This window comes from Anthonomus grandis, chromosome 10 (assembly GCF_022605725.1).
Source record: "Anthonomus grandis grandis chromosome 10, icAntGran1.3, whole genome shotgun sequence".
Lineage (NCBI taxonomy): Eukaryota > Metazoa > Arthropoda > Insecta > Coleoptera > Curculionidae > Anthonomus > Anthonomus grandis.
This window is the reverse complement of record NC_065555.1, coordinates 4,552,806-4,578,006: the sequence shown is the minus strand read 5'-3', so window position 1 is coordinate 4,578,006 and position 25,201 is coordinate 4,552,806. Positions and strand designations below refer to the sequence as shown.

General features: G+C 33.4%; 2 protein-coding genes across 3 annotated transcripts in view; one reads left to right on the top strand and one right to left on the bottom strand.

Annotated features, from left to right (window-relative positions):
* Nucleotides 1–113: 113 nt before the first annotated feature.
* The window catches only part of LOC126741483 (dedicator of cytokinesis protein 3), an 88,813-nt gene continuing 63,725 nt past the window's right edge, over nucleotides 114–25,201 (top strand). Inside the window, exons 1-4 of the mRNA XM_050447901.1 lie at nucleotides 114–276; nucleotides 815–972; nucleotides 1,277–1,396; nucleotides 1,459–1,607. Coding sequence (XP_050303858.1) covers nucleotides 240–276; nucleotides 815–972; nucleotides 1,277–1,396; nucleotides 1,459–1,607 — 464 coding nt within the window. The 5' untranslated portion in view covers nucleotides 114–239. The remainder of the gene's footprint in view (nucleotides 277–814; nucleotides 973–1,276; nucleotides 1,397–1,458; nucleotides 1,608–25,201) is intronic.
* On the bottom strand, nucleotides 4,506–25,111 carry LOC126741485 (innexin inx3). 2 transcript variants are annotated; one of them, XM_050447907.1, is made up of 7 exons: nucleotides 24,833–25,111; nucleotides 16,854–17,032; nucleotides 10,268–10,473; nucleotides 9,992–10,210; nucleotides 9,782–9,934; nucleotides 9,480–9,722; nucleotides 4,506–5,229 (listed from the first exon to the last, which is right to left on the bottom strand). In XM_050447907.1, exons 2-7 carry the CDS (start codon nucleotides 17,014–17,016, stop codon nucleotides 5,038–5,040), a joined length of 1,176 nt encoding a protein of 391 aa, XP_050303864.1. In that variant the 5' UTR covers nucleotides 17,017–17,032; nucleotides 24,833–25,111; the 3' UTR covers nucleotides 4,506–5,037. The 2 variants fall into 2 exon arrangements, with proteins under 2 accessions (XP_050303864.1, XP_050303865.1); XM_050447908.1 differs by lacking the exon at nucleotides 24,833–25,111 and adding an exon at nucleotides 24,682–24,700.

The window sequence follows — 25,201 nt, the reverse complement described above, 5'->3', positions numbered from 1 at the left end:
ACACTCTCTCTAGTTTTTTGAGTAAAACTACTAAAGCGAAATTACAGTTTCCTTCATAATAATAAGGTTAGTGCCGCTAGATGGCGAATATTTCCATCATCCGGTCTGACGTTTAGTTTGACATTGAGTGAGCGAAAACAATGGCCGTGCATCAGATGAAAACCCAATCGATTTGAGTGTTTTTTTCCGTGTTTTTTTGTCGCGTGTGAAATGTGATTTAAGGTAAAAAATTGAACGAAATGTGGAGCCCTACGAACACTAAAAAATACGGGGTCGGTAAGTGTCATTTTCCCCTTAATATTTCGTTTATTTCGAGGATGTTGTCGGCCTTGCATTTTTCCCATTATGAATACACCTGGGTAGGGAAGTTATTTGTTTTTTTTTCACTTTATCCTTTTATAATTGTTTTTATTTTTTAATGAAAATGCTTAATAATGCGGCATTTTGTCTAAGTTATCATGCCCTTATTGCATTTCCCACTTCAAACCATTATTAACACATTTGTTTATCAAAAAAAAAACTTCATGCAGTAATTATGTTTTATTTTTGAAGTTCCTCCATCACAACCTACTTCCTGTGTGAACCGGGGTTCTTGTCGTGTACTGCTTTAAAGGCATTTGAAATAATAAAGCACCACACTTCCTCTGTGTGGATATGACTGGAATTTATAATTGCTTTTTATTTAAATTAGTGCCCCATGTATGTAAGATGATACTTTTTTCTTTTATTGTTATTCTTGAGTTTTATTCACACAGGATGTTACAAAATGTTAAATTTTATCCCTGAATGCTATTTATTTGGGTTTCTTTTATAGCTATTTACAACTGGAAGGGCGACTCCAGGTTTGCCCTCTCCCTAGAAATAGGGGACACCGTACAAATATTAGAGGAGTGCCAAGGGTGGTACAGAGGCTTCGCCAGCAAAAATAGGGCCCATAAAGGGATTTTTCCACAGACCTACATTCATTTAAAGGTAAAAAAAAAGGTCCTTAGTCACTGACGTCCATGAGACAATGGACAACTCAATTTTTCTCCCCGCACAAGATAACAACATCCTGTCTAGCCTATTGGAATTAATAAATGACTAATAAAAATATGATAAAGCTTATAAAGAATTAACCCTGATGTTCTTAATATAGCAGAGAAGCAGTCAAGCTTGTAAAATGCTATCTTTTTTAATTAAATTTAATTGCCTCATTATCAGTAAATAAAAAGGTTTTTTTGTCGGAATTAAATAAATAATCTTTAATTCTCGGTGTTTCCTTTGTCAATTTTAGCCATGCAAAGTGGAAAACGAGGGCCTATTCGAAAGTGTTGTGCCCCTAGAGGATCCGGTGGTAAGAGAGGTTACCCTGGTCCTAAGAGAATGGGGTCGCATATGGAAGGGAGTGTTTGTGGTAAATTAAACCCCTTTGAGAAAAGGTTCTTGTTTTCCATGCATTTTTTTTTTATTATCTAGGAAAGGAACCAATACACCTTCGAAACAGTAGGAAAAGTGATGAGGGATTTACTGGAGTGGCGGAGACAGCTTGTGTCTGGCACTTTAACCACCGATCAAACCAGGGAACTTAAGGCGAAAATTATACAGAAAATCGATTGGGGAAATCGGTAAGTTTTCTTTTTAGTTTTATACAACTACTTGCTGTAAAATGTGATCATTACATTATTTTATGGTTGGTATTATTTGTCTATGTTCCATTAGGCAGTGGATAATTATAAATAAATTATACTTATGGGTATAGTCTAACTCAGCCAAGGTTAAACTGAAAATTAATGCAAAATATTAAAATCATCATTGGCAAATTTTCCCATGAGAAATGCTCCTATAGACAAGGGGGCAAAGGTCAGCTTACATAGAAATAATCAGCTGCTCATTAGTGGGATTTTGTTACACATCATTGCCCCTGTGCCGGATGCATTTTATTTTTATTTAATATCATAAATAGTAAGGTTTTATTTAAATAATATAGTCATTTCTTTGCACCCTCGTTGGTCTTTTTATGCATGGGGTCCCTTGCTTATGTGACATAATAAATAAATGTGAAGCATAGGACCAATGAAGGCTAAAAACAAAGACACTTTGGCTTATTCTTAAAGTGTTTATTTAATGTAAATAGTGGGTTTCAGAATTGTAATATTGCTGAACACTGAATTGATTACTATAATTTATTTTTGCGTTATTTCAAAAAAAAATAAAATAGGGAATTTGTGAGTGAGAAATTTGTAGTCAGGAGTCAACTTTTTGCAACCTCGTTGGTCTTATTCTGCACGGGGAGAGCGATGCATAGTGGGTTGCCTACGTGACGTAATTAGGAGGCAATACACCAACGAGGGGTACAAACAAGGACAGTTTTTGAATACTTCCTTAAATTTTGAATCCTTGATTTTTAATTGTAAATAATAAGGGAGATTTTGGCTTGAGATTGGAGTGGCATTTATATCCATATATCAGGAAAAGAATTATACATTCTTCCCTATAAAATAAAAAATAAATAAAACAAAACTGGGATACCTGGACCCCAATAAAAACGTATTTTGAATAATAGAAGACAAGTGAGTCAGTTTTTTGCACCCTTGTTGGTCTTTTTACATGCACTGACAGAGCTGCATGGCGGGTTGCCTAAGCGAGATAAAATAACTGATGCTTAAGACCAACAAGAGTTAAAAAGAAGGACTTACTGATTTTTGATTTGTATCGATTAATTTAAATAAAACAAGATTCATTTTTCTTTACGTTATTTTGCACTATCCAAACCTCAATCTCTCTCTCTTACATCATCTGTTTTGCGTCACGTCATCTGTCATACACACGACAATTGGCGGGAAATTTTCAAAATATCTACTGCAAATTTACATTGAATTATTCAAATATTTATTTTTTACATTATTCAAATATAAAGAACCTTTTTTGGCTTGTGATTAGAGTTAACCGTATATAAAATTATAAAAAATTTTTGCCCCCTCGTTGGTCTTTATAGCTATACTGAATGCGATGTATGGCGGGTTGCCTAGGCTACACATTATAAATAGAGGCATATGACCAACAAGAGCTGAAAACAAGGACTCATTTTAAAAAAAATATGTTATTTTTCAGTTATTTTTAATTTTAACTGAATTATAAAATTATTTATTTTTTTGCATCATTTTAATAAAAGGGAGATTGGAGCGGCTCATATCTATGATAGGAAAAAAATATTTTTTCATAGTCAGCTTTTCATGTTTGTCCCTATACATTAAAAAACTTAAGTGAAAAGTCAATTTTTTGTACCCTCGTTGGACCTCTTACGCTTACGGGGAAAGATGCTTGGCGGGTTGCCTAGGCATAGAGTACACTAATTATTAGACTCATTTTTAAAAGAAATTTAAATAATTTTGAATTATTACTTTTTAATATAAGGTGATTTATTAAAATATGTATTTTTTGCTCCTTGAAACAACATGGATCGTTTTCGCAACATTTTCAGGTTCTTCCCTATACATTTAAAAATTGTAATAGTTCATTTTTTGCCCCTTCGTTGGTCTTTTTACATTTGATGAATGCAATGTATGGCAGCTTGACCAGGATGACCAACAAGAGCCAAAAATAAGGACTCAAGTTTGAGATTAAAGCGGCTTATATCCTTATGCCAGGAAAAAATTACCGTTTTTAGTAAACTTCAGTCAGGTTCATCCCTATACATTTAAAATATATGAGTCAATTCTTTGCACCCTCGTTGATTCTTTTGTTTTATGAGTTGCCTAGGGGTAATATAATAATTATGAACCATATGACCAACATGAGCTAAAAACAAGGACTCATTTAAAAAGTATAATTCTATTATTGATTTTTTAATCTTAGTGAAATGTTCTGCATCATTTTAACATAAGTGATGTTTTCGTTTGAGATTCGAGTGTTTACTTAAAAAAATGTAATTTGAATTAAAATTATAAGATAAGTCAATTTTTTGCACCCTCGTTGGTCCTTTTCCCAATGTGTGTAAAGATACAAGGCCGGTTGCCTAGGCGACAGTTATAATAAATATAAAGCCATTGGACTAACGAGGGTTAAAAACAAAGACCGACTTTTTAAAAATCTTTCAGTATATTATTTTTCTAAATTATTCACTTCACTATTGTTTAAAGATAAATGAGATTTTCTTGATATTAGATTGGCTTATGTGTTCATGCCAAAAAATGTAATATATTTAGTTATTTATTTAAAAATGATGTCAAGAGTAAATTTTTTGAACCTCATTGGTCTTTTTACGCATGCGGATGTCTAGGCGAAAAATAATACCTATGAGGCAGAGGACCAATAAGAGCTAAAAACAAAGACTCCTTATTGAAAAATATTCGTGTACTTAATTTTTGAATTACTGAGGTTTAATTTAAAGTAAATTATTAAATTTTTGCATCATTTAAAGATGTTCCCCATTTTGGCTTGAGATTAGAGTGGTTCCATATGCCTGTAAAAAAATGTCTTTTTCAAAACCCTTCATTTTGAGATATAAATAAAACACGTTTGAATTATCCTTACACCAATAGAAATTTATTAAAAATTATAAGGCTACAAAACACTATTATTAAAATATTAAAACAATAAGATCCACGCCATCTATTTTAGTCTATAATAAAAAAAAGCAGTCTTAACTTTACAAAAAGCCTAAAAAAAAGCTAAACTATTAAGGATATGTCTATATTCTCATTTCGTCATCAAGCAAATACGATAAAATAAAATAAATGCAATAAATCTGATACGACCGTTGAAATTACCTAAATGTACTTAACCTAAACTTATCATAGCCCCGCCTACTGTTTATATACAGGGTGGTTTCGGCCCGAGCTATTTTCTATTGTGCGGACTTCTCTGCTGCTCCATGTATCATCATCATCATCTTCGGATATAATATATTCACTTAACAACTAAATTAAACTACTCCTAATATGATCTATAAATAGCATCACATTTACGCTTAAAAATCAACTACGAAACACTAAAAGTATAAAATTGTATAAAATTAGCCTAGATTAAAAAAAAAAAAAGTTAAAAAGTGCCCAATTATGTCTCGGTTTCTTTGCCGAACTTCTCGATTTCCGGATAAATGGGGGTCATCTCGATGGTGCTGGGGGCAGAAGGTAAATTACTGTTGCTGCCGAAGTTCAGTCGGCGCACGAACTCGTCCAGGATCTCGTTGAACACCGCCATGTTCAGGTTTTGGCCCAGCAGGTGGAGCAGCAGGAAATCGCCCACCTGGAGCAAAAAAAAAAAAACACTCGTCGGGCAGGAGGGAATTGCATTTATTATTGTCTTAAGAACAGCGCTTTAAATTTACTGTTAGACCCAAGAAATTCAACATGTTTTGAATGGAAGCTGTTATAATAGTTATAAGACTGAAGTAAATCTTTTTCAGTTCATGTTAGACTAATACAAAATTATTAGTCAGAGGGAATTTTGCTTGCAAACATGCTAATTTACGGTTTAGCTTATATTGGCTGTAAGCTTGAATTTTTGGAAGGTCTATAAAATACTATTGGGGTATATGTTTCCTATAACTAAAATATGGGGCATTGTGCGAGCATTTTTCAAATATGAGTTCTTCAAAGTGCCATTTTCAATGGGACACCACTTTATATTATAATAAATCCGATAGGGAACATAGAATATCCTCTTTTCTGTCACTTGTGTCATCTGGCATACTTCCATGAACCCCCTTTTTTAAACTGACTGTTCCTTTAGCATCTTACCTGCAATTCCCAGGCATATAGTTTTGACTGACTTTAAAGTCATTTAGTGTGAAAATTCATGGAGTTTGGTAAAGCCTTTGATAAGGTTAATATACAAAGTGTCCGAAAAAATATCCTGTCTTGGCATAAATATTAATTCTCTTCAAGGAAATGTAAAAAATGTAAAGGAAATAAAATATTAGGACTATGTATGAACAACAGAATATAAGGAGTAACAATACAAAATTCTTGACTTGACCCACTTACGACGTCATTTTAAGACAACTATAATAATGTATTTGATAAGGTTCTGAGCCTTGCAATTAATATATGGGTGTTTCAGTCTCCTAAATACGTTTCTCTCTAAATTCGACATTATTTATAAACGTTGCAACTGAGAAGTCAGGAGTCAATATTTTGCACCCTCGTTGGTCTTTTTACGCTTACGAGGAGAGATGTATAGGGGGTTATCCAAGTGGCATATAATGGCTTTAAGGCATAGGACCAAAGAGGGCTACAATCAAAGACTCTTAAAAAAATATTGTTTTGCTGGTGTTTAAAATCACTGCCAACCATTAAAAAAAATTCCAGTTTTTTGGCATCCAGACATTTTAAAATTAAAAATTTTTAATTTTCTTTCATGTAATCACCAATCCAGGCATTTCATTCAGGTCTTCCAGGTATTAAACGAATTGTATCCTGTTTCATTTATTAATTTAAAAAAAAAATTCATAAATTTGAAATAAATTGGGTATTCTTGTTCAGCATTTTTTGTCTTGTATGTCTTTTAGGCATTTTTTATTCCAGAAATTTAACGTCCTTTTAATACGTCTAATTAACACTCCGTAAGTCAATCTTTTGCGCCCTCTTTGGTCCTTTTACACATGCGGAGAGCGAGCGAGGCGTGTGATACGTGACATAATAACTATCAGGCATTGAACCAACGAGGGCTAAAAACAAAGACCCTTTTTGAAAATATGCTTGTATTTAATTGCAAGTGAATTATTTAAAAAAAAAAGTGTTTAGAGTGGCTTATCTGTATGTGCTAGGAAAAAATGTTCTTGTAAAACTTTGGATGCTTTACTTCATTGCAGATATCAGAAGTAATTTTTCATTTTATTGAATTTTTTTATTTAATTTTTTATGCCTTTTAGGCATTTGAAAATAAATTTGTCATGCTTATTTTATTCCAGGAATTTGATATTAATACATTAAACTTTAAGGCAAAAAAAAAGTATTAATTTTTTTTAACATTATTCAGACATTTAGTGTAATTTTTTACGTCTTGCAGGTATTTAAAAAAAAATTATTCGATGTATTAAAAAATTGAAATATTTTTTTTATTCCAAAAATTTTACGTTCTTTCATTTTTGAATAAAATTTTAAGAAAATAAATTGTCCATTCTTTGTACTCTCGTTGGTCTTGCTACGCATGCGGAGGAGTGATGCAAGAAAGGTTGCCTAGGCAACACCTAATTATTATAAGACATAGGACCAACAAGACCTAAAAAGTCGGACTTATTTAAAAAAAAAAAATTCTTGTGTGCATTATTTTTGAATTATTAAAGTGATTATTCATGCATTTGACATTCATTAATTGGTCAACGTTTTTAGGGACTTATCGTTTTTTTTTTGTTTCCCAGATATTTAAAATAAATTTTCAAAATATTCCAGGCATTTGACCCGCAATATTTCGCGTCTTCCAGGCAATAAAAAAAATTTCTATTGTATTCCAGGCCTTTGATTTTATTCCAGAAATTTGACGTAACACATTCTTTCCTTCTAATACCTTCCAGGCATCAACAAAAGTAGAGAGGAAGTGTCGCAGTTTTAGAACTTCAAATAAAACTGATTTTTTTTTCAGAAGAAATTCCGACGTTTCGCCCTGTAGTTAGCTCATCTTCAGGGCTATTTCCGTTTAAAAAATCAGTCTATATCCAGAAATGAAATATGAATGCATGATGAAGTGTTGCGCTTTGTTTATCATTAGACATAGACCGGTTTTTTTTTTTGAACAGTAATAGTCCTTAAGATGAAGATAAATAATAAAGTCGAAACGTCGTCATTTCTTTTGAAATAAAATCAGTTTCTTAAGTCCTAAAAGTGCGACACGTCCTCCCTACTTTTGTTTATGCCTGGAAAGAATTTATTACGTTAAATTCCTGGAATAAAATAATAAATTATTTCAAGGGCCTGGAATTCTAGGAACATTTGTTTTAAATATCCGGAAAACAAAAAAAACAATAAAATCCTGGAATATATATTTTTTAATTTCAAGAAGACGTAAAAAATTACGCTAAAAAGCATAACCAACAATTAATAATAACATTAAAAATTCTTGCTCTTTAGTAAGTTTTTTCATGTCATTGAATAAAAAAAATTAAAAGACAAGAGTCAATTTTTTGAACCCTCGTTGATCCCGCTACAGATGCAGGGGAGAGGTACAAGAAAGGTTGCCTAGGCAACACCTAATAATTATAAGACATAGGACCAACAAGACCTAAAAAGGACTTTTTTTAAAAAAATATATATTCCTTGTGTGCGTTATTTTTGAATTAATTAAGTGAATATTAAAGAGAAAGAATTTTGAATTTTATTCATGCATTTGAAATTAATTGGTCAACGTTTTTAGGGACTTTTTTTTTTCGTCTTTTTTTTCAACAACTCGTTTTTTTTTTGTTTTCCAGATATTTAAAATAAATTTTTAAAATATTCCAGGAATTTGACGTAAAACCTTCCAGGCATACACAAAAGTAGAGAGGAAGTGTCGCAGTTTTAGAACTTCAAATAAAACTGATTTTTTTTCAGAAGATATTCCGACGTTTCGCCCTGTATTTAGGTCATCTTCAGGGCTATTTCCGTTTAAAAAAATCAGTCTATATCCAGGAATGAAATATGAATGCATGATGAAGTATTGCGTTTTTTTTTATCATTAGACCGTTTTTTTTTTTAACAGAAATAGCCCTTAAGATGAAGATAAATAAAGGTCGAAACGTCGCCATTTCTTTTGAAATAAAATCAGTTTTATTTCAAGTCCTAAAACTGCAACACTTCCTCTCTACTTTTGTTAATGCCTGGAAAGAATTTATTACGTTAAATTCCTGGGATAAAATAATAAATTATTTCAAGGGCCTGGAATTCTAGGAACATTTGTTTTAAATATCTGGAAAACAATAAAATATATCTTTTTAATTCCAGGAAGACGTAAAAAATTACGCTAAAAAGCATAACCAATAATTAATAATAAAATTAAAAATTCTTGCTCTTTAGTAAGTTTTTTCATGTCATTGAATAAAAAAAATTAAAAGACAAGAGTCAATTTTTTGAACCCTCGTTGATCCCGCTACAGATGCAGGGGAGAGGTACAAGAAAGGTTGCCTAGGCAACACATAATAACCCAAAGGCATAGGACCAACAACACGTAAAAAGAAGGACTTACTTTTTTAAAAATATTCGTGTACGTTTTTTTTTTTTAATTAATGGTTTTCAACTTGAAGTAAATAATAATGAACGAGAGAATTTTTAATTTTACTCAGGCATTTAAAAATAATTAATTCCATGCATTTAAAATAATAATTTTTTTTTTAATTCCAAAAGTGTAAATTACGTTCTTTTGCATCTTTAAAATAACAAGACAAAAGTAAATTATTTGAAAAAAAAATGCATTATTTAAGGGAGATTAGGGCAATTTGCATCTAAGTTAAATTTCCAAAAAAATGCCTGGTATTGGTCTCATAATATAAATTAATGGACATAAAATGTCCAGTAGACACTCACCTGGGTTTTCCTCACGATAGTATCGACCGCATTGGGCGCCCCAAATCTAAATCTCCTCCTCAAAATCGTTTCCCTGGTGGTGGGCATGGTAACTACCGCCGCCGAGTAAACGATCGCCACCCCCGACAGTACCGCCAAAATGATAAACCAGAACCAAAGGAAAATGTAGATTTTTTCGTTTAGGATGTTCAGGGCCAAGACGCAGAGGGCGTCGTGACGCTGAATCGAACCGGTCGGACCATACTAAAAATTCAATCGTAACGTTAAAATTCGTATTTCTAAACAGTTAACAAAGTACTGACTTTATGAAAAGTACATTTGGTAACCCTGGGGAACACCGCCACCATAGGATCAGTCCTATTCTCCTGGTTCATATTGGAAAACTTCACCACATCGGTACCATAACTCATAAAAGCGCCTCCCAAAAACCTGTCGGTCAGTACCATGTTGCAGATCTAAAACCCCAAATCATTTGGCAAGAAATTAAAAAAAACATATGTAACGGTACTCACGACATTAACAAAATTCAACGCCTCACAAATAAAATAACCAAAAGCGTAAGTGTTGTGCTGGTGCATGGTCTCCACCAAATACTGCACCAAGCGGTTCTGTCTGTGCTCCCTCTCCGCCTTTTCCCCGATCAGTAAACCACGCAGCCCTTCAGAGATCATTCGGACTTTTCCTTGTTCCCAGTTTTTCCAGAACCAGTGGGGCACATAGAACAGTACACCCTGAAATGAAAAACCCATCGGTTATACCGACGTTTCACTCGATTATCCTAAACTTACTTGGAAAAATAAGACAAAAGGCACCCACTGGTAGTAGCTGTGGTACCTCTTCTCCTGATAATCATTGCCCAAGCCCGGATGGGCCACCTCTTGGCCCACCACTTTGTTTTGTTCATGGGGCAGGGTGAAGGTGTACGTGATCCAACAGTAAGTGTTAATCACGTGTCCAGGCACACCTCTATCGTTGATACACTGAATTGGATCACCTAGTATGGGATCCTCACTTAAGTATTATTACAAGTAAGAAGGGGTAGTTTTGTTAACAGATAAAAGCAACACTTTGCAGCATTTGTCTATGATTTCTTATCGGCTCGAGATATATGGCTCCATTTATAAGTCAAAAAATGGTAGCAAGTGTCGCTTTATACATCGCCAAATTAGTGCCTGATTTTTTTGTGAAAGACGGTCACAAGATACAAAAAGTAAAAGTGTTGACAAGCTGTTTAGCTAGGCCTCAAGGGACATGTTGTATCTTTTCTACTACAAGTCTAATTTAAGTTTTACTGTCATGAAATTTTACTGAAATGAAATGAAGCACAAATGCAAAAGCAAAATGGTGAATGGTAGTTAAGAGGCAAATGAAATAGGATCTTACTGCTGACGTATACCGGGTGATGGTATGATACTTTTTTAGAGCATATATGTACATACATAAAAACGCTGTACTTTATTCAAACCTATAAAGCTTTTAATCCATGTTCTATACCGGGTGTCTTAGGAAAGTGGGTCGCCCCTATAACTTTTTTAATTTTTAAGTTAAAAAAATGTACTGAGATTAGCTGACGAATTCAGTTGTTTCCTGTCACTTCCGGTTTAACCGGAAATAACCCCAACTTTCTTATTTTAAATCGGATCCCTCAATTTTTTTGACATATTTTGATAGAAAATTACATTCTAAGAAAAATGACAGGCCATATGTCAACTTTTGACACCTAACCTTTAAATTATTTAATTTTTTATATTTCAACCTAGAGGGCCATGAATAATTTAAAATCGTTAATTTTACATCAAGTAGTCCTAGAAAAATATAATCGACTGTCTTTTGGTTTTCACAGCTTTCCTCGATGCGTCTAAAGTTTGCAAAATCTCATTTTCGGCTATAACTCATTTTTTTAATGGAACCAGGGCGGCTCATTTTAAAAAGTGTATTTTTTTACAAATATTTTGATACCAGATAATCGAGATTTTAGCATTTAGTAGCATTTGCGTAACATCTATTAAACATCCAATGATAAATTGTACTCTCACCCTTACCGTCTAATTATTAACGATAAATTAAAGAGCTTTTGAAGTGTTTTTTGTCGGTATTTATAATACAAGTAAGTTGGCCTTGGATTTGACATATCAATGTTACGAATTGTCACGGCAACCTGTCAGTTTCTGATATAATTCGAGTTATTCGAGTGGACATTTTGAGCATTTTGTGCCTTACTGTCAAATAATTTACTTGTTTTTTCATTGAGTAAGTCACGCATCACTGCAGTCGAATTTACAGTGACGCGACGGCGGTCCTGCGTTCAATCCAATATCAAGAGATACTTGATGTAAAATTAACAATTTTAAATTATTCATGGCAGTCTAGATTGAAATTTAAATAATTTAAAGGTTAGATGTCAAAAGTTGACATATGAGGTGTCACTTTTCTTAGATTGTAATTTCCTATCAAAATATGTTAAAAAAGTTGGGGGGTCCCATTTAAAATAAGAAAGTTAGTATCATTTCCGGTTAAACCGGAAGTGACAGAAAACAAATGAATACGTCTGCCAATCCCAATTTGGATGCTACACCCACTTAGCAAATTTAATTTTTTTAAGTTAAAAATTAAAAAAGTCATAGGGGCGAACCACTTTCCTAAGACACCCGGTATAGAACAGTACAGCGTTTTTACGTATGTATGTACATATATGCTCTAAAAAAGTATCATATCAGATCGATATGCCATAAATCTCTTGTAACAAGACATACGCAGAGTGAAGGGTATTGTTCCCATTCTGTAAACGAACCTTAAATCTAAAAGACTTAAATGAAAGGATTGAATCAGAATTCTAAAAATTCACGAAAAATATCCATTTTATAAAGCGTCGTATTCTCGGGCGGACCCTTCGGAAATGACGGTCAAGACATATCCTGCATACAGGTCTAAAAGAAAAATTACTGAACGTATCGTGGTCAGATCTTCAAGATTTGTTCCAGGCGATTGTAATATATCTAAAACCATTTTCGACGGTTTCAGACATTTGAACTCTTTTACAACAATGTTTCCTTGTCACATTTTTATAACAAATGAATATAACCTATTTTAACTACCTGAAAAATGATATTTGTTTTTTGTTACAATTGCCTGGAAAATATTTAAAAAATCCTATTTTCTACCCGGCATTTTGTAGTTTGTACACTGGAAGAAGTACAAATTTATTCTAAATACCTGGAATAAAATGAAAAAGACTTGTCTGAAATAAACCGGAAAAAATTATTGTAAATGATTAAGCCAGTTGCAGAAGTAGACACGGAAGAATAAAAAGCCTATAAGAAAATCAATTTATTATTGAGTGGCCTTTATTTAATCATTTGACTTCCCCGTCTTCTTATGAAAGATTGAAAACAATATTTATTTTGCCGGTTGAAATCGCTGTTTATACTCATCAGCGTGCACCTTCAACAAAGCAAATATTGCAATATCGAATATTTTCGAAGTATTAGGAATTCCCTGCGATAGTTTTTCAAAACTACGATGTGATCTCGAAAACCATATAACCTACTGATAATTTTTCCTGTGCTTGTTTATACCTACGAAGGAATTTTTAGAATTTGGAATTGTACTTTTTACGGCTAAAAAACTGGGAACCATTAAATTATTAATTAAAAACTCGTCCATCCAAGTACACCGCAATTATTTAAACTAAAGAAAATGCTGTTCTACTTTATCGCTTGTAGTATTTACAAATGTCAATAGTTTTTAATCCATAAATTGAATTAAATATTTTTAAACGTATGCTAATTATTGCCTTCAAATAGAAAATGGTTGAAAATACCGAAAACAAATATATACAGTGGTGGCAAAAAAAATAAGAGTGCCTGGTTTTATTTAATATTCCTAATAATATATTGTGCTACATAGCGAAAAAATCAATAACGATTTCATATTTGTAAAGGGTGTCTCAATAAGAGCGCACGTTTTAATTGGTAAATAAAAGTCATATTTTAGTTTAAACTGAGTGTTATTTATATTTTAATGTAAAGCTAATATACTGCAATTAAACGTGAAAAATAATATCTGGCCGCCTCGCGAATTTCGTGACAGACTCTTATTCGTTTTGAGAAATTTTCAATTACATTTTCACATAATATTGCGGCCCAATTTCGCTAATAATACGTCTAATTTCGTTTTTCAACTGTGGAATTGTTGTTGGGTTATTAGCGTATATACGAGGGATTTTAAAAAAACCCCAAAGAAAAAAGTCACAAGGCGTTAAATCGCATGATCTCGCGGGCCAGTTCTGGTCTCCATTCCGAGAAATGACACGACCGGGAAACTTTCTTTGCAACAATTGAATTGCTTCACGTGTAGTGTGACACGTCGCACCATCCTGTTGGTACCACATACCGCCCGTATCCATACCATCCAATTGAGGCCATAAAAACTCAGTGAGCATATTACGATAGCGTTCGCTGTTCACGGTAACTGCATTTTCAGCCTCGTCCTCTAAGAAGTACGGTCCAATTACTCCACCTGTCCAAAGTCCGCACCAAACAGTGACTCTTAATGGATGCATTTTCTTCTCATGAATGACTCTAGGATTTTCTTCGCCCCAAATTCGGCAATTTTGTTTATTAACAAAGCCATTAAGGTAAAAGTGTGCCTCATCGGTAAACAATTTTTTTTTCGAAAAATCGACATCCATTTGTTGTTTTTGCAATACCCAAGAAGAAAATGTACGGCGCGTCGCATGGTCCACTGGCTTTAATTCTTGGGTCAATTGAATCTTATAGGCATGTAAATGAAGATCTTTTGTTAGAATTCGGTGGGTAGCGCTCTTCGAAATGTGCAACTGCTGTGCACGATGACGGATAGATGTTCCCGGATTCTCGTCAACACTTTCACGCACTGCGGCAATATTTTCAACAGAACGCACTGGTGTTTTTACATCCACGACAGAACCATTTTGTTCAAATTTATCAATTAGTCTTTGGACGGTCGTGTGATTTGGTGGATCGTGTCGACCAAAAATGCCCCGCAATTTACGAACTGTTTCCGCAAAACATTCTCCATATTTCTGGTGTGTTTTAACAATAATAATTCGTTGTTCGACCGTATATCGTTCCATAGCTACTAATCGCAAGCTGTTTACATTATTCTTTTCAGTTTGTTCTTTGACATACTGCGATAAAAAAAGAATGCTGCGCAATTCAAAACGTGCTTTCCTATTGGGACACCCTTTATAACACCATATTCCATTAGTGATAAAAAATTAAATACACGTTATTCTTGGCCAGTTTAATTTGTAATTATAAATAGATTTCTTACACGTTCAATGGTGGACAAAAAAATAAGAGTATTTTTTTAAAATGGCCATAAAAAATTATAATTTTATTACAATGTACCGCAAAACAAACGACAGCATTAGATAAGCGAGTCAGTACTTGGTAGAATAAGAGCTAAAACACACGGAGCTGTTTGTGAACGGTGTGGGCCAAGTCGGCAGCTGGCGCTGGTCTCGCGCGTGTTTTGAAAAAAAAAATCAGTTCGCTGTTCAGACATTCGAAATGAGTTCATCCGACAGTAGTAGTAGTGATGAAGAGTTTCTTTTTTATTAACTGCAAATGTATTATCACAAAAAATTAAAAAGAAAAGAAAGCGGCGGTTTTGGATACACCCTATAATAAGGGAAAGGACACATATCCCAAATCGCGGGTCTTAACTGTATCTCATTAATGAGTTTCTCGGTATCGAGCATGGATAATTCCATTTTCACTAATAATTAACTTACACACTGACAACACTGCCTTTTCAAACAGCTCGAAAAACGCTCTGCGTGTGTTTCGCAGCACTGAATACCCATAAATGATCCGCCGACTGAAGTAATAATAAAAACGCGTTCGGCACATGGTTGATACGAGGGTACGCGCTGCCGGCGACTCTAAAAGTTTGTCGTGTGTTTTGAAACACACAAAGCCCATAAACGATGCTCCGACTCGGCACAAAACGCTCCCAAACAGCTCCGTGTGTTTTAGCTCTAACCATTATTTTTGAGAACGGCTGCGCATCTTCGTGGCATGGAATCGATCAACTTTTGGCATGTTTCGACTGGGATGGAATATCAAGCTTCCTGAACTTCCTTCCATAAATATTGCCTATTTGTTGTTTTTTTACAAGCTACTCGGTTTTTCCTTCCAAAGGTTTTCAATTGGATTAAGGCCAGGCGATTGTGATGTCCATTTCAGAACCGACACCCTATTTTGTGTAAACCATTGTTTAACAATCCGTGCCTTATGTTTAGAGACGTTATCTTGTTGATACACCCACCTTATAGAACTGTTTTTTTCGGCATATGATAGCCATGACTTTATCCAAGATATCCAAATAAATTTATTTTGTCATGGTCTCTTTAATCCAAAATATGGGACCTACTCCATTGTAGGAAAAACAGCACCACAGTTTAATATTTCCACTTCCATGTTTAACTGTGCCTATTGTGTTTGTAGGATTATATTCTTCCTTCTTCTAATGAATAATCTTCCATCTGATTTGAATAAGTTGATCTTTATCATATCACTAAAAAAATGTTGCACCAATTTTTTTCAACCAGTCTTTGTTTTATATACTTTTTGCTTAGAAATGGGACTTTTCTGGCCACCAATTGTTGGTCTTGCAAACGACTTCTTATCGTCCTAGAGCTAATACTTAGGCTTAAGTTTCGTTTTATAGAGGTAGATGTGGAAAAAGGTTGTTTGCTGACTTTTTCGCGTACAATAAGCTTATCAGTCTTCCGTGTGGTTTTTCTTGGACGGCCTCGATTTTCAGGAACATTTTCCGTTTTATTTTGTGTTTTTAAAACTCTGGAGATTTCACAAGGTGGTCTTTTAAGCACATTTGCAATAAATGCATAGGATTTATTGCAATACTCAATTGCAAAATTAGATGCCTTTCTTGCTACAATGCTTTGCGCGACCCATATTTACCAAAACGATGCAACGACCTTGTTGAAACTGACTTGTATTTATGGAAAATATCACAAATAAATCTTTTATCTGAATAAACAGAGACCCAATCATTACAATAAAGAAACACTCTTATTTTTTGTCCACAAGACTTTTAAACAATAATGACAAAAACTTGCTTTTAAAAGATAAGGCATTATTGGTTTATTTATAAATTTTACCAAGTAAACAGATTAAATGCTGGAAGAAAATGCGTACATATAGGGAAGCTAATTGAGTTTGATTTGAAATTTAACATGCACTCTTATTTTTTTGGCCACAACTGTATATAACCCCTTGAATAGCATACATCAAAAGTTCCCTCTTATAGAACCAACTGTTCCTAGTCAAACGAACTTAATGGTAAACTAATCTTGTACGTTCTTACCGATGAGATTGTTGGCCGTAACGATGATACAGCACAAAAACAAAATGGCCGAGGTGACCCTATAATGGGCCCTGAAGATCACGTTGTCGATCATCGCCTTGTCCATTAGGTAGCGGACTTTGATGAAGCCCGCCACCGCGGATGCCATACCCAACACGGTCATGTTGATCGCTTAATATCTGCAAAAAGAAAAGAAATCACTTGTTAAAAATAATCGATATAGCTCCTCTGTTGCATTTCAGGCCATATAAGACCCGCATATACTTTCAAGTGAACATTATATTATTAAATTGCTCTTTTAGGCGTTTGTGACCTTAAAATTACTGTCAATTAACGGACTAGGGGCTCGGTTTAGTTGTGTTTAAACACACTATATTTGTGTAAAAGAGATCGTTACCTCGATTTTATTGTTATATTTAGTGTTTTACATTCGACCAAGATTCATTTTTTGATGACATACAAGGACTGGATAGAACTGAAGGGGTACATGGATGTACTCAATACATTCACAAAGGCTAGAATTAGCATTGTCGTGGAACTATGGACAGTTTGTTTGTTTGCAACAAAATGGCAAAAAAACACTTTATTTTGACAAAACAATGGGCCTGATGAATAAAAATCTAGCAATTACTTTACTGTCCTAATTGACGAACTATATTTGTTGGCATATCGTTATTTTGTCCGTCAATTTCATAATTGATTTCTTCCATAAAATTGAAATCTTCATCATGCAGATGTTTTGCGATATTATGAAGCACAACGCAGGCAATTATAATAATTATAAGATATAAGAAATCTTCCTTTTAACTGCTCAAAACATCGTTCAATTATTACACGTTCTCGACAGAAAACATTATTATAATTTTGCTGCTGTTGGGTTGTCGGATTTCTCCAGGGAGTCATATTCCAAGGCGATATTGATTAGCCATTGTCTCCTAATAGTACACATTCTTCTGTGCTTAAGGATGTTGTATATGTTGGAATTTTTAAAAATTCTGCTATCGTGCACAAAGCCTGGCCATTGGCAGTCCACACTTGTGAATATTTCTTCTGCATTACAAGTCGCCTGCACGTTAATACTGGGATATCCTTTTCGGTTTATATATTTATCACCGAATTCTTTGAAATCCTTACCTGTGTGCAGTCTATCACTCCGATGGCATTGGGAAAACGGTATTTCTCTGACCACAACCGTTTGGCTTCCACAACAGCTTCAGCACTTCTAGGAAATTTAATAAAGATATTGGCCTTCTCCAAAACTGCATTCATTACCCAAGTGAATGTCTTACGGATAGTGAACACCGAGTTCTTCACCTACAGAATTTTGAAAGCCTGGATCTGCCAATAGTCTCAGAAATATTTTTATCTTAGTTTGAGGTGATAATGCAGCTCCTCGTCTTTCACCAGTACTATTTAAGAAGTAATTTGCTCACCAGTCAACATTTTCACGGTCAAATCGATATAACTTTCTAAAATCATCGTCTCTGCAATTTTTACGTACACTGTATATTTTAGTTTTACGCACAGTCATATTAACCGACATCGACACACTAAACTTAGGTTTGTAGCCACAAATGAACGAATTTACTGTTATGGTTGACCTACCTTAAATTTTTTAAAGCAATTGCTTTACTACAAAAAGCAATTTCTTAATTTATTCATAACATTTTCAGCAAGTGATATTTAAGAAAAAGCTTTGACTAGAATCATTTTCTGACCTTTTTAGCAATAATTTCTGGAGGCAAAAGCAATTACTTCAGGTTTTATTCATTGCTTTTCAAGCAAATACTTAGATTTTATTTAAAAAAAAAAGCAATTGCTGCAATTTTATTCATTAGGCTAAATATCACTGTATGCTATAAAGAAACCAAATTAAAACTTCAACGAATAACATATGTTACAAAAAAGTGTATTAGTTGATGCTACCAACACAAGGAATCTTTACCTTGTGACGTCGTCAAAAAAGATTTACATGATAAATATTTATTAATAACAGATTTAAATATAAACGATATTACCGTTTATAAACTCTTTATGCGTTTTTTTTACGTACTTCATTAAAGTGAAGGTACCTCATAAAAAGCATGTTTTATGGAAATTGAATATTTTATAATTATAATAAATTTCTTAATAATTCAGATTTCAAGATACAAATTTTTAACATTTACTCATTAAAAAACTAAGCATCTTTCTAATATATAAGTTAAAGTGGTGAATATTTTATATATAAGCCACTTCGTTCCATTTCATTTATTTTAATGGGTAACTAAAGATACTTTGGTCATCCTCGACTAAATTTATTTAAAAAATATGAATCCGACATGTTTCGGACATATAACATGTTCATCGTGAGGGATAATAAATTAAGGGGTTCCGTTAATACATCTTACAGATCTAGTGCCTCAGATAAGGTTAAAACGAATTAAAATACATGAGAACGAGACAAACATGAATTTACAAAAACCTTAAAATTACATTATTATGATAATTAATTTTAATTTATTTAATATACAGGATCAAAAATATATAACAAAAATAAATAATTGAACACTATTATTACAAAGATAATTGAGAACCCTACTAATTAGGTACTTCATCGTGTAACAACTATCAATGTGCATTATTTATTTATTTATCAAGGAATAATTCAAGTCATATAGTGTCATAGAAAAATCAAAAGTTAAACCTAGAACAAACTAAATAGAAAAGATAATCAATGGTGACCTGTTATTGAATGGCATGACGAGATCAACCTGACTAGATATCTCATTATAACATGTTTGTACTACAGAAATTGGATTGCTCTATCCATAACTAGCATGATAAAAAGGCACTTTAAATAGATTGGAATTTCTAGTACGCTGACTTAGAATCTACATCAACTGGACCTATCCTAGGTGAGTTCTCTAATTATTTTTAAAGTGACTCAAAGGGACGACGACCAAAATTTCAATACTCCATCATCATTGATCAGTCTTAAAGTTCATTCCATAATTACTGCTATAATCTAAGATTATAAGAGGGAACATTTAATGCTTAGAAGTTCAGGACAAACCATCTGTGTCCATCATGAAGTTTAATTATAAAAAGAAGGTCTGTATTGTATAGAAAGTCTGTACTCTGTAAAGTTGTTTTCACAATCAAAGCGTCACTATTTCATATGTGGTTCTCTGGAATTTCTGAATGCAGTATATAAAGACAAAACCTAATAAATTTATTTTGTACTCTTTTAAAGGCTAAAGACTTGTTTCTATAATAAGGAGACCAGATCATCAAACCATATTCCAATATTGAGATCACCAATGGAACAGAGAGTTTGATGCCTCAAAAACAATATTGCTGACATATGTGAATTAAAATTTAGTTGCTCATCAAAATATATAGCTAGATCTTTAACAATGTCAGTATACCGAAGATTAACATCATTTATGTTATATAAAGAGGTAAATTTACTATTCATTTTTCCACATTCAATAATAAACCGTTTTCTGTGCACCGATCTATTATATTCGACCGAAATGTATTATTTCTAAAACAAACTATGCTATAATTAATAAAAATAAAGAACAATAATGATAAGCAAAACACCAGATAGGGCACTGATCAAGTCTGGCCCAGCACTACCTAAAAAACTTTCAAACCAAGAAATTATACTACAAGAAAAGTCATTGGGATAACTTATGCAACAGAATATTTATATCAACTGAGTCAAATCAACTCAAAACCCTTGGAGAAGTCTGCATATATCACATTGACTTAATGTCCTCTCTTAGTATCGTGAAACACCAGTAAATTGGTCAAAATTGACTTACTATGACTAAAACCATGTTGTTCACAAAGTAACTGCTCCCTAGTGGTTACACTTTGAGATATAGCATAACTAAACTCATTGAGGAAAAATCTGAATTAAATAATAAAATTCAAGCTTTCAAAGAAAATATATTTAAGGGAATTATAAGAACTTAATGGAATAACCAAATGTATGGTTGACACCCTCAAAATCCTAGAATTTTAAAATAACTGTTGATATGATGTCTCTAAGAAAGGCCCTCTTCGGAAGGTCCTTTATTAGGTGACCAAAGTTAAAACTTTGGATATACCATCCTACAAGAATGTTCTTGAGTTTATGAATGATCTAGTTTAAAAAAGCGAACACCCACATTTATATTAAGTTCCTTAGAGATACCACCATTAAATTTGACAGCCTGGACACGATTTGATAAGTAGGAACGAAACCACTCAAGGGCAGTTCCTCTGAAACCATAGTGCTCCAGTTTCATCAGCAGCACTCTATGACTCATGCAGTCAAATGCCTTGGACAAGTCACAGAATACCGCTGCTGCAACTTCACCAACATTCAGTCGGTTGTACAAGTGCTCTAGAAAGCTAAAGATAGCATCATTTGTGCTCACAGACTCACGAAAGCCAAACTGCTGAAGACTCAATAGGCCAAACCTATTTAAAAATGAAACCATCCTCACCTTAACGAGCCATTCCACTATCTTGGCTAAAGTAGGTAATAACGTTATAGGTCTAAAGTTAGAAGGACAGTCGCGATCACCACCCTTGTAAAGAGGAACAATCATTGCTCTTTTTAAGCACTCTGGGAAAACTCCAGACATAAATGAAAAGTTAATTGACTCGGCCAAGACTTGCAAAGCAACAAGAGGTAACACAGAAAATGTTTTAAGAGAAAGCCCATCCCAACCTGATGAACTCTTATCCTTAATATTAACCATTAACTGTTTAAGCTCTTCTACACTTGTGGGGGCAAAAAAGAAAGATTCGGCTACTACCACATTGCTGAGATAGCTCCTGGGATCTATTTTTTGGGAGAGATTGGCTGCAAGGTTACTATAACAATATCACAGTAGAAGGAATTGAGGACATTGGAATCTAAGGTACTTGGAATAACCAAGACATTATTTTTGCCCCTTAGCTCATTTAAAATCTTCCAAGACTCTTTTGCTCTGTTGGAGGAATTATTTATCCTCCTTTGAGAGAAGCCCTCTTCGGAAGATCCTTTATTAGGTGACCAAAGTTAAAACTTTGGATATACCATCCTACAAGAATGTTCTTGAGTTTATGAATGATCTAGTTTAAAAAAGCAACTTCATTATTATTGGCTGTGAGTGCATAAGGACCTTCGTAGGTGAATATGGTACTATCTGGTCATAAAACATCTATAAGCTTAGGAATGGCTGACTATATACACACCCTCCTGTAATTACAGATTAAATTATTTTCCCCAAATTTAAGGCCTAATTTTTGGATTAAAGCCAAATTAGTCTCTTTAATTTTGACACCAGTTCAGGTATTAATTAATTTATCAGATAAATGAAAGACGGTCGTGTAATTTAAATATATATGGTCTTGAGATACAGAAAACCGAGTCAATTCTAGTAATAGATACAAGACCTCTGTATAAAATCTATAGAAATTATACTTTTTATTTATTTCGAAGATCATCACTGCGAGGAATTCCCGCGGTTATGCTTGTTTTTCCAGTGCAGGAAACACTGCAAAACAAAAAGAAATGGATTAGGCAATAATAATGCTACAACATTTTGTGCAAGTGCTTTGCTTACAGTAAACTTATGTTTATTCCTTGCAAATTGAATATAAGTGGAATTACTATTTATTGTAAATAATTTTGATGAATGCCTTCTGGGATAATAATAAATGTCTAAAATAAATATAAATATGGAAGTATAATCCATCCTAGAAGGAAAACTATGAATAAATATAAATCTATGAATTCTCGGCCAGTATTGGCATCAAAAAACTGTGTTTCATCAATTAGGAATCTAATGATCTTTTAAAAAGGATAAGATAGAGAGTATATGTATAAACAATTCATTAAAAAGTAATTTGGTATGTGGTTAGCAACTTGGACCCACTTTTGTTTGCTATATTTATTAATCTTTTAAAATACAGAGGAAAGCTATTGGGTCTTGGCAGATCTAAACTATAGAGACTGTTGTAGGAAAGCTTTCAAAACTCTTGGTATACTATTTGTCCATAAAAATAGACAGAGTTATGCAACTCATGCAGAGGTTCATGATTATAGTACTGGGTCCAAACATAAATTAGTTATCACTTATTGGGGTATTAAGCTTTTCAATAGAATACCTGTAGAGACATAGGAAGTAAATCATTTTGCATTTAAAAATAAAATTAAAGAAGTTCTATAGTTCAGGAATCCTTTAATTCATTTGAAGAAATTTTGCATTACAATTTTTAACTTTTATATACCTACCTTTACTTTAAAGAACACAATTTTAAATAGTATAGACAGATTTTGTATTGTACTTTGTAACTTTTGTATTGTGTCTTGTGTAAGTACTACTTTGTGCATAAAAAATTTGAATTTGAATCACTGTATTTTACAATTTCTCAAGAAATCTCAAATCTTCAGGACTCAAAGATGTGATAACAAAATAAGTGTCATGTTTTAACTATCTCACTTGAAAAACACGTTCATGCAAAGTTCTTGAAGTACCTACTATATTTCAGGAAAATTTGAAATTTAATGAAAGGCATACAGAACTCTTGACTTTTTAATGCGTTACCCTCAAAATGTTTTAAAAAGTATAGAAATCCTAATATCATTATACAATGCACTAGTAAGGCCTCATTTGGAGTGTGCTCTATTATATGTGAACAAATATCAAGAAAGATTCTTAAGGTTCCTTTATGCCACACATGTTTTTCGATAATGCTATGTTAGAACTAAAATTCACCAACTGAATAATAGGAGGAATTTGCATTCAGTCTTTTTTTAACTATCACTTTTTAAATTCTGCTGTAAAACAAGTAAAGGATGCTTTTAAAACAAATTCCTAGTCTGCAAAAGCTATCAAATCAAATAGATTTGATATCACCCTGTAGTTTCCCATTGGAAGTCCAACGGAGTGACACTGGTCTACATTTCTTGACATTGTGCAATTGACCCTGTTAAGCCATCATGCGATGAAAATCTCATTTAACGCCCGATATGCGGATTAATCGGTCCCTGATTTGTTTTTATTGCCTATTTTATCTAATAATTATATAGTTACAGGACGTACTGCCATAAACATAAATGCAGAATTTAAACTTATAATATTTATGTTTCACAATAATAGTCTCATATTGTAGGATAACCTCGGAGGTCAACTGAATTTACATCATTGCTCGACTTTGATATTAGTCTCAGGTTGCGAAAGTGTTGTTTTTTTTTTGTACTATAGTAGTCACCGAACTGTCAAGAAACAGACTATTAAGTTGATAATTGGTGCTAAAAGTTTCATCAAATAATAGTCGAGGGGTGCTAATTGGTTTATAATTTGGCCCAAATTATACTAAATTTACTATAATTTCAATGTCTATGTCAGGTTTTGTTTGAGATGAATTGTTAAGAACACTGCTGTCTTGAGAGAGTCTAGACAGAAGATTTAGAACTACCTACCCTCTTTTAAGACATGCCACTATTAGCCAAAACATGTCAGAATATGGACGATGACAAAAAAAATGATTTTGCAGCCACACTTTCCCAATCATCTTAGGCCTCGATCTCCTATCTAATTCCCTTACATAATAATCAAAACATTAAATAACAAATGGTGATGACTAAATTGTTCATATACACATGTGGCCCAGACATGTCTATTTATAGCAAAATAATCTCGATAATTTAACAGTAATTTGTGCAGTAATAAAATTCCCTTTGTTTGAAAATTGTTTATCGCAGCAGCATTTTTAATTTAGATTTTTTTGCTATTGTTATTTTTCTTGACTTGATGGTTTTTTTAAAAGCGTCTTTTCTTCTCAGTAACAAAGATGGTACCTGAATAGCTCCTGTATGGGGATTTATAAAAAAAAAAAAGTTGTACATGACACGAAAAAAAGGATCACACCTCAAAGGAGCAAGGCCTCGACAGTGAAAATAGCTCTCAAAAATGATTTCTTAAGTCAATAAATTTAGTATGTTTCTCTACCTTTCAACTGAAACAAGAACTGGTGGTACTACTTGTGGTAAAACAGGTATTAAATCCAAGATGGTGCAACAGGTATCTTCTTTCACCTGTGAATTTAATCAGTGATACACTCAATATTTATTAAACGATCACAAACGGGTAAAACACTAAAATAAGGTGGTTAAAGGGTATTTCTTTATAAATGCACCATTTCGTTAGTTAAAAGTACTGCCAGCGCGCGGTACTAAGATGAAACCTCGTCAGCGAACTGCCGTTCTTTTCTTGGGACTAACCGAACGGAAAGTTTGCCGTGTTGCCACTTTGTACCAGGCTCGTTTCTCCTACTCGCGATACAATTGCCCCGCATTTTTACTGGACTCTCATGATTTT

Bases quoted from the DNA above. Each gene is read 5' to 3' on its own strand.
- LOC126741485 (XM_050447907.1), bottom strand. From the start codon at position 17,016: ATGACCGTGTTGGGTATGGCATCCGCGGTGGCGGGCTTCATCAAAGTC. The intron at 10,474-16,853 runs GTAAGAACGTAC...ATCCCATACTAG, and splicing joins TACGGCCAACAATCTCATCG to GTGATCCAATTCAGTGTATC. The intron at 5,230-9,479 runs GTGAGTGTCTAC...TTTTTGCTCCAG, and splicing joins CTATCGTGAGGAAAACCCAG to GTGGGCGATTTCCTGCTGCT.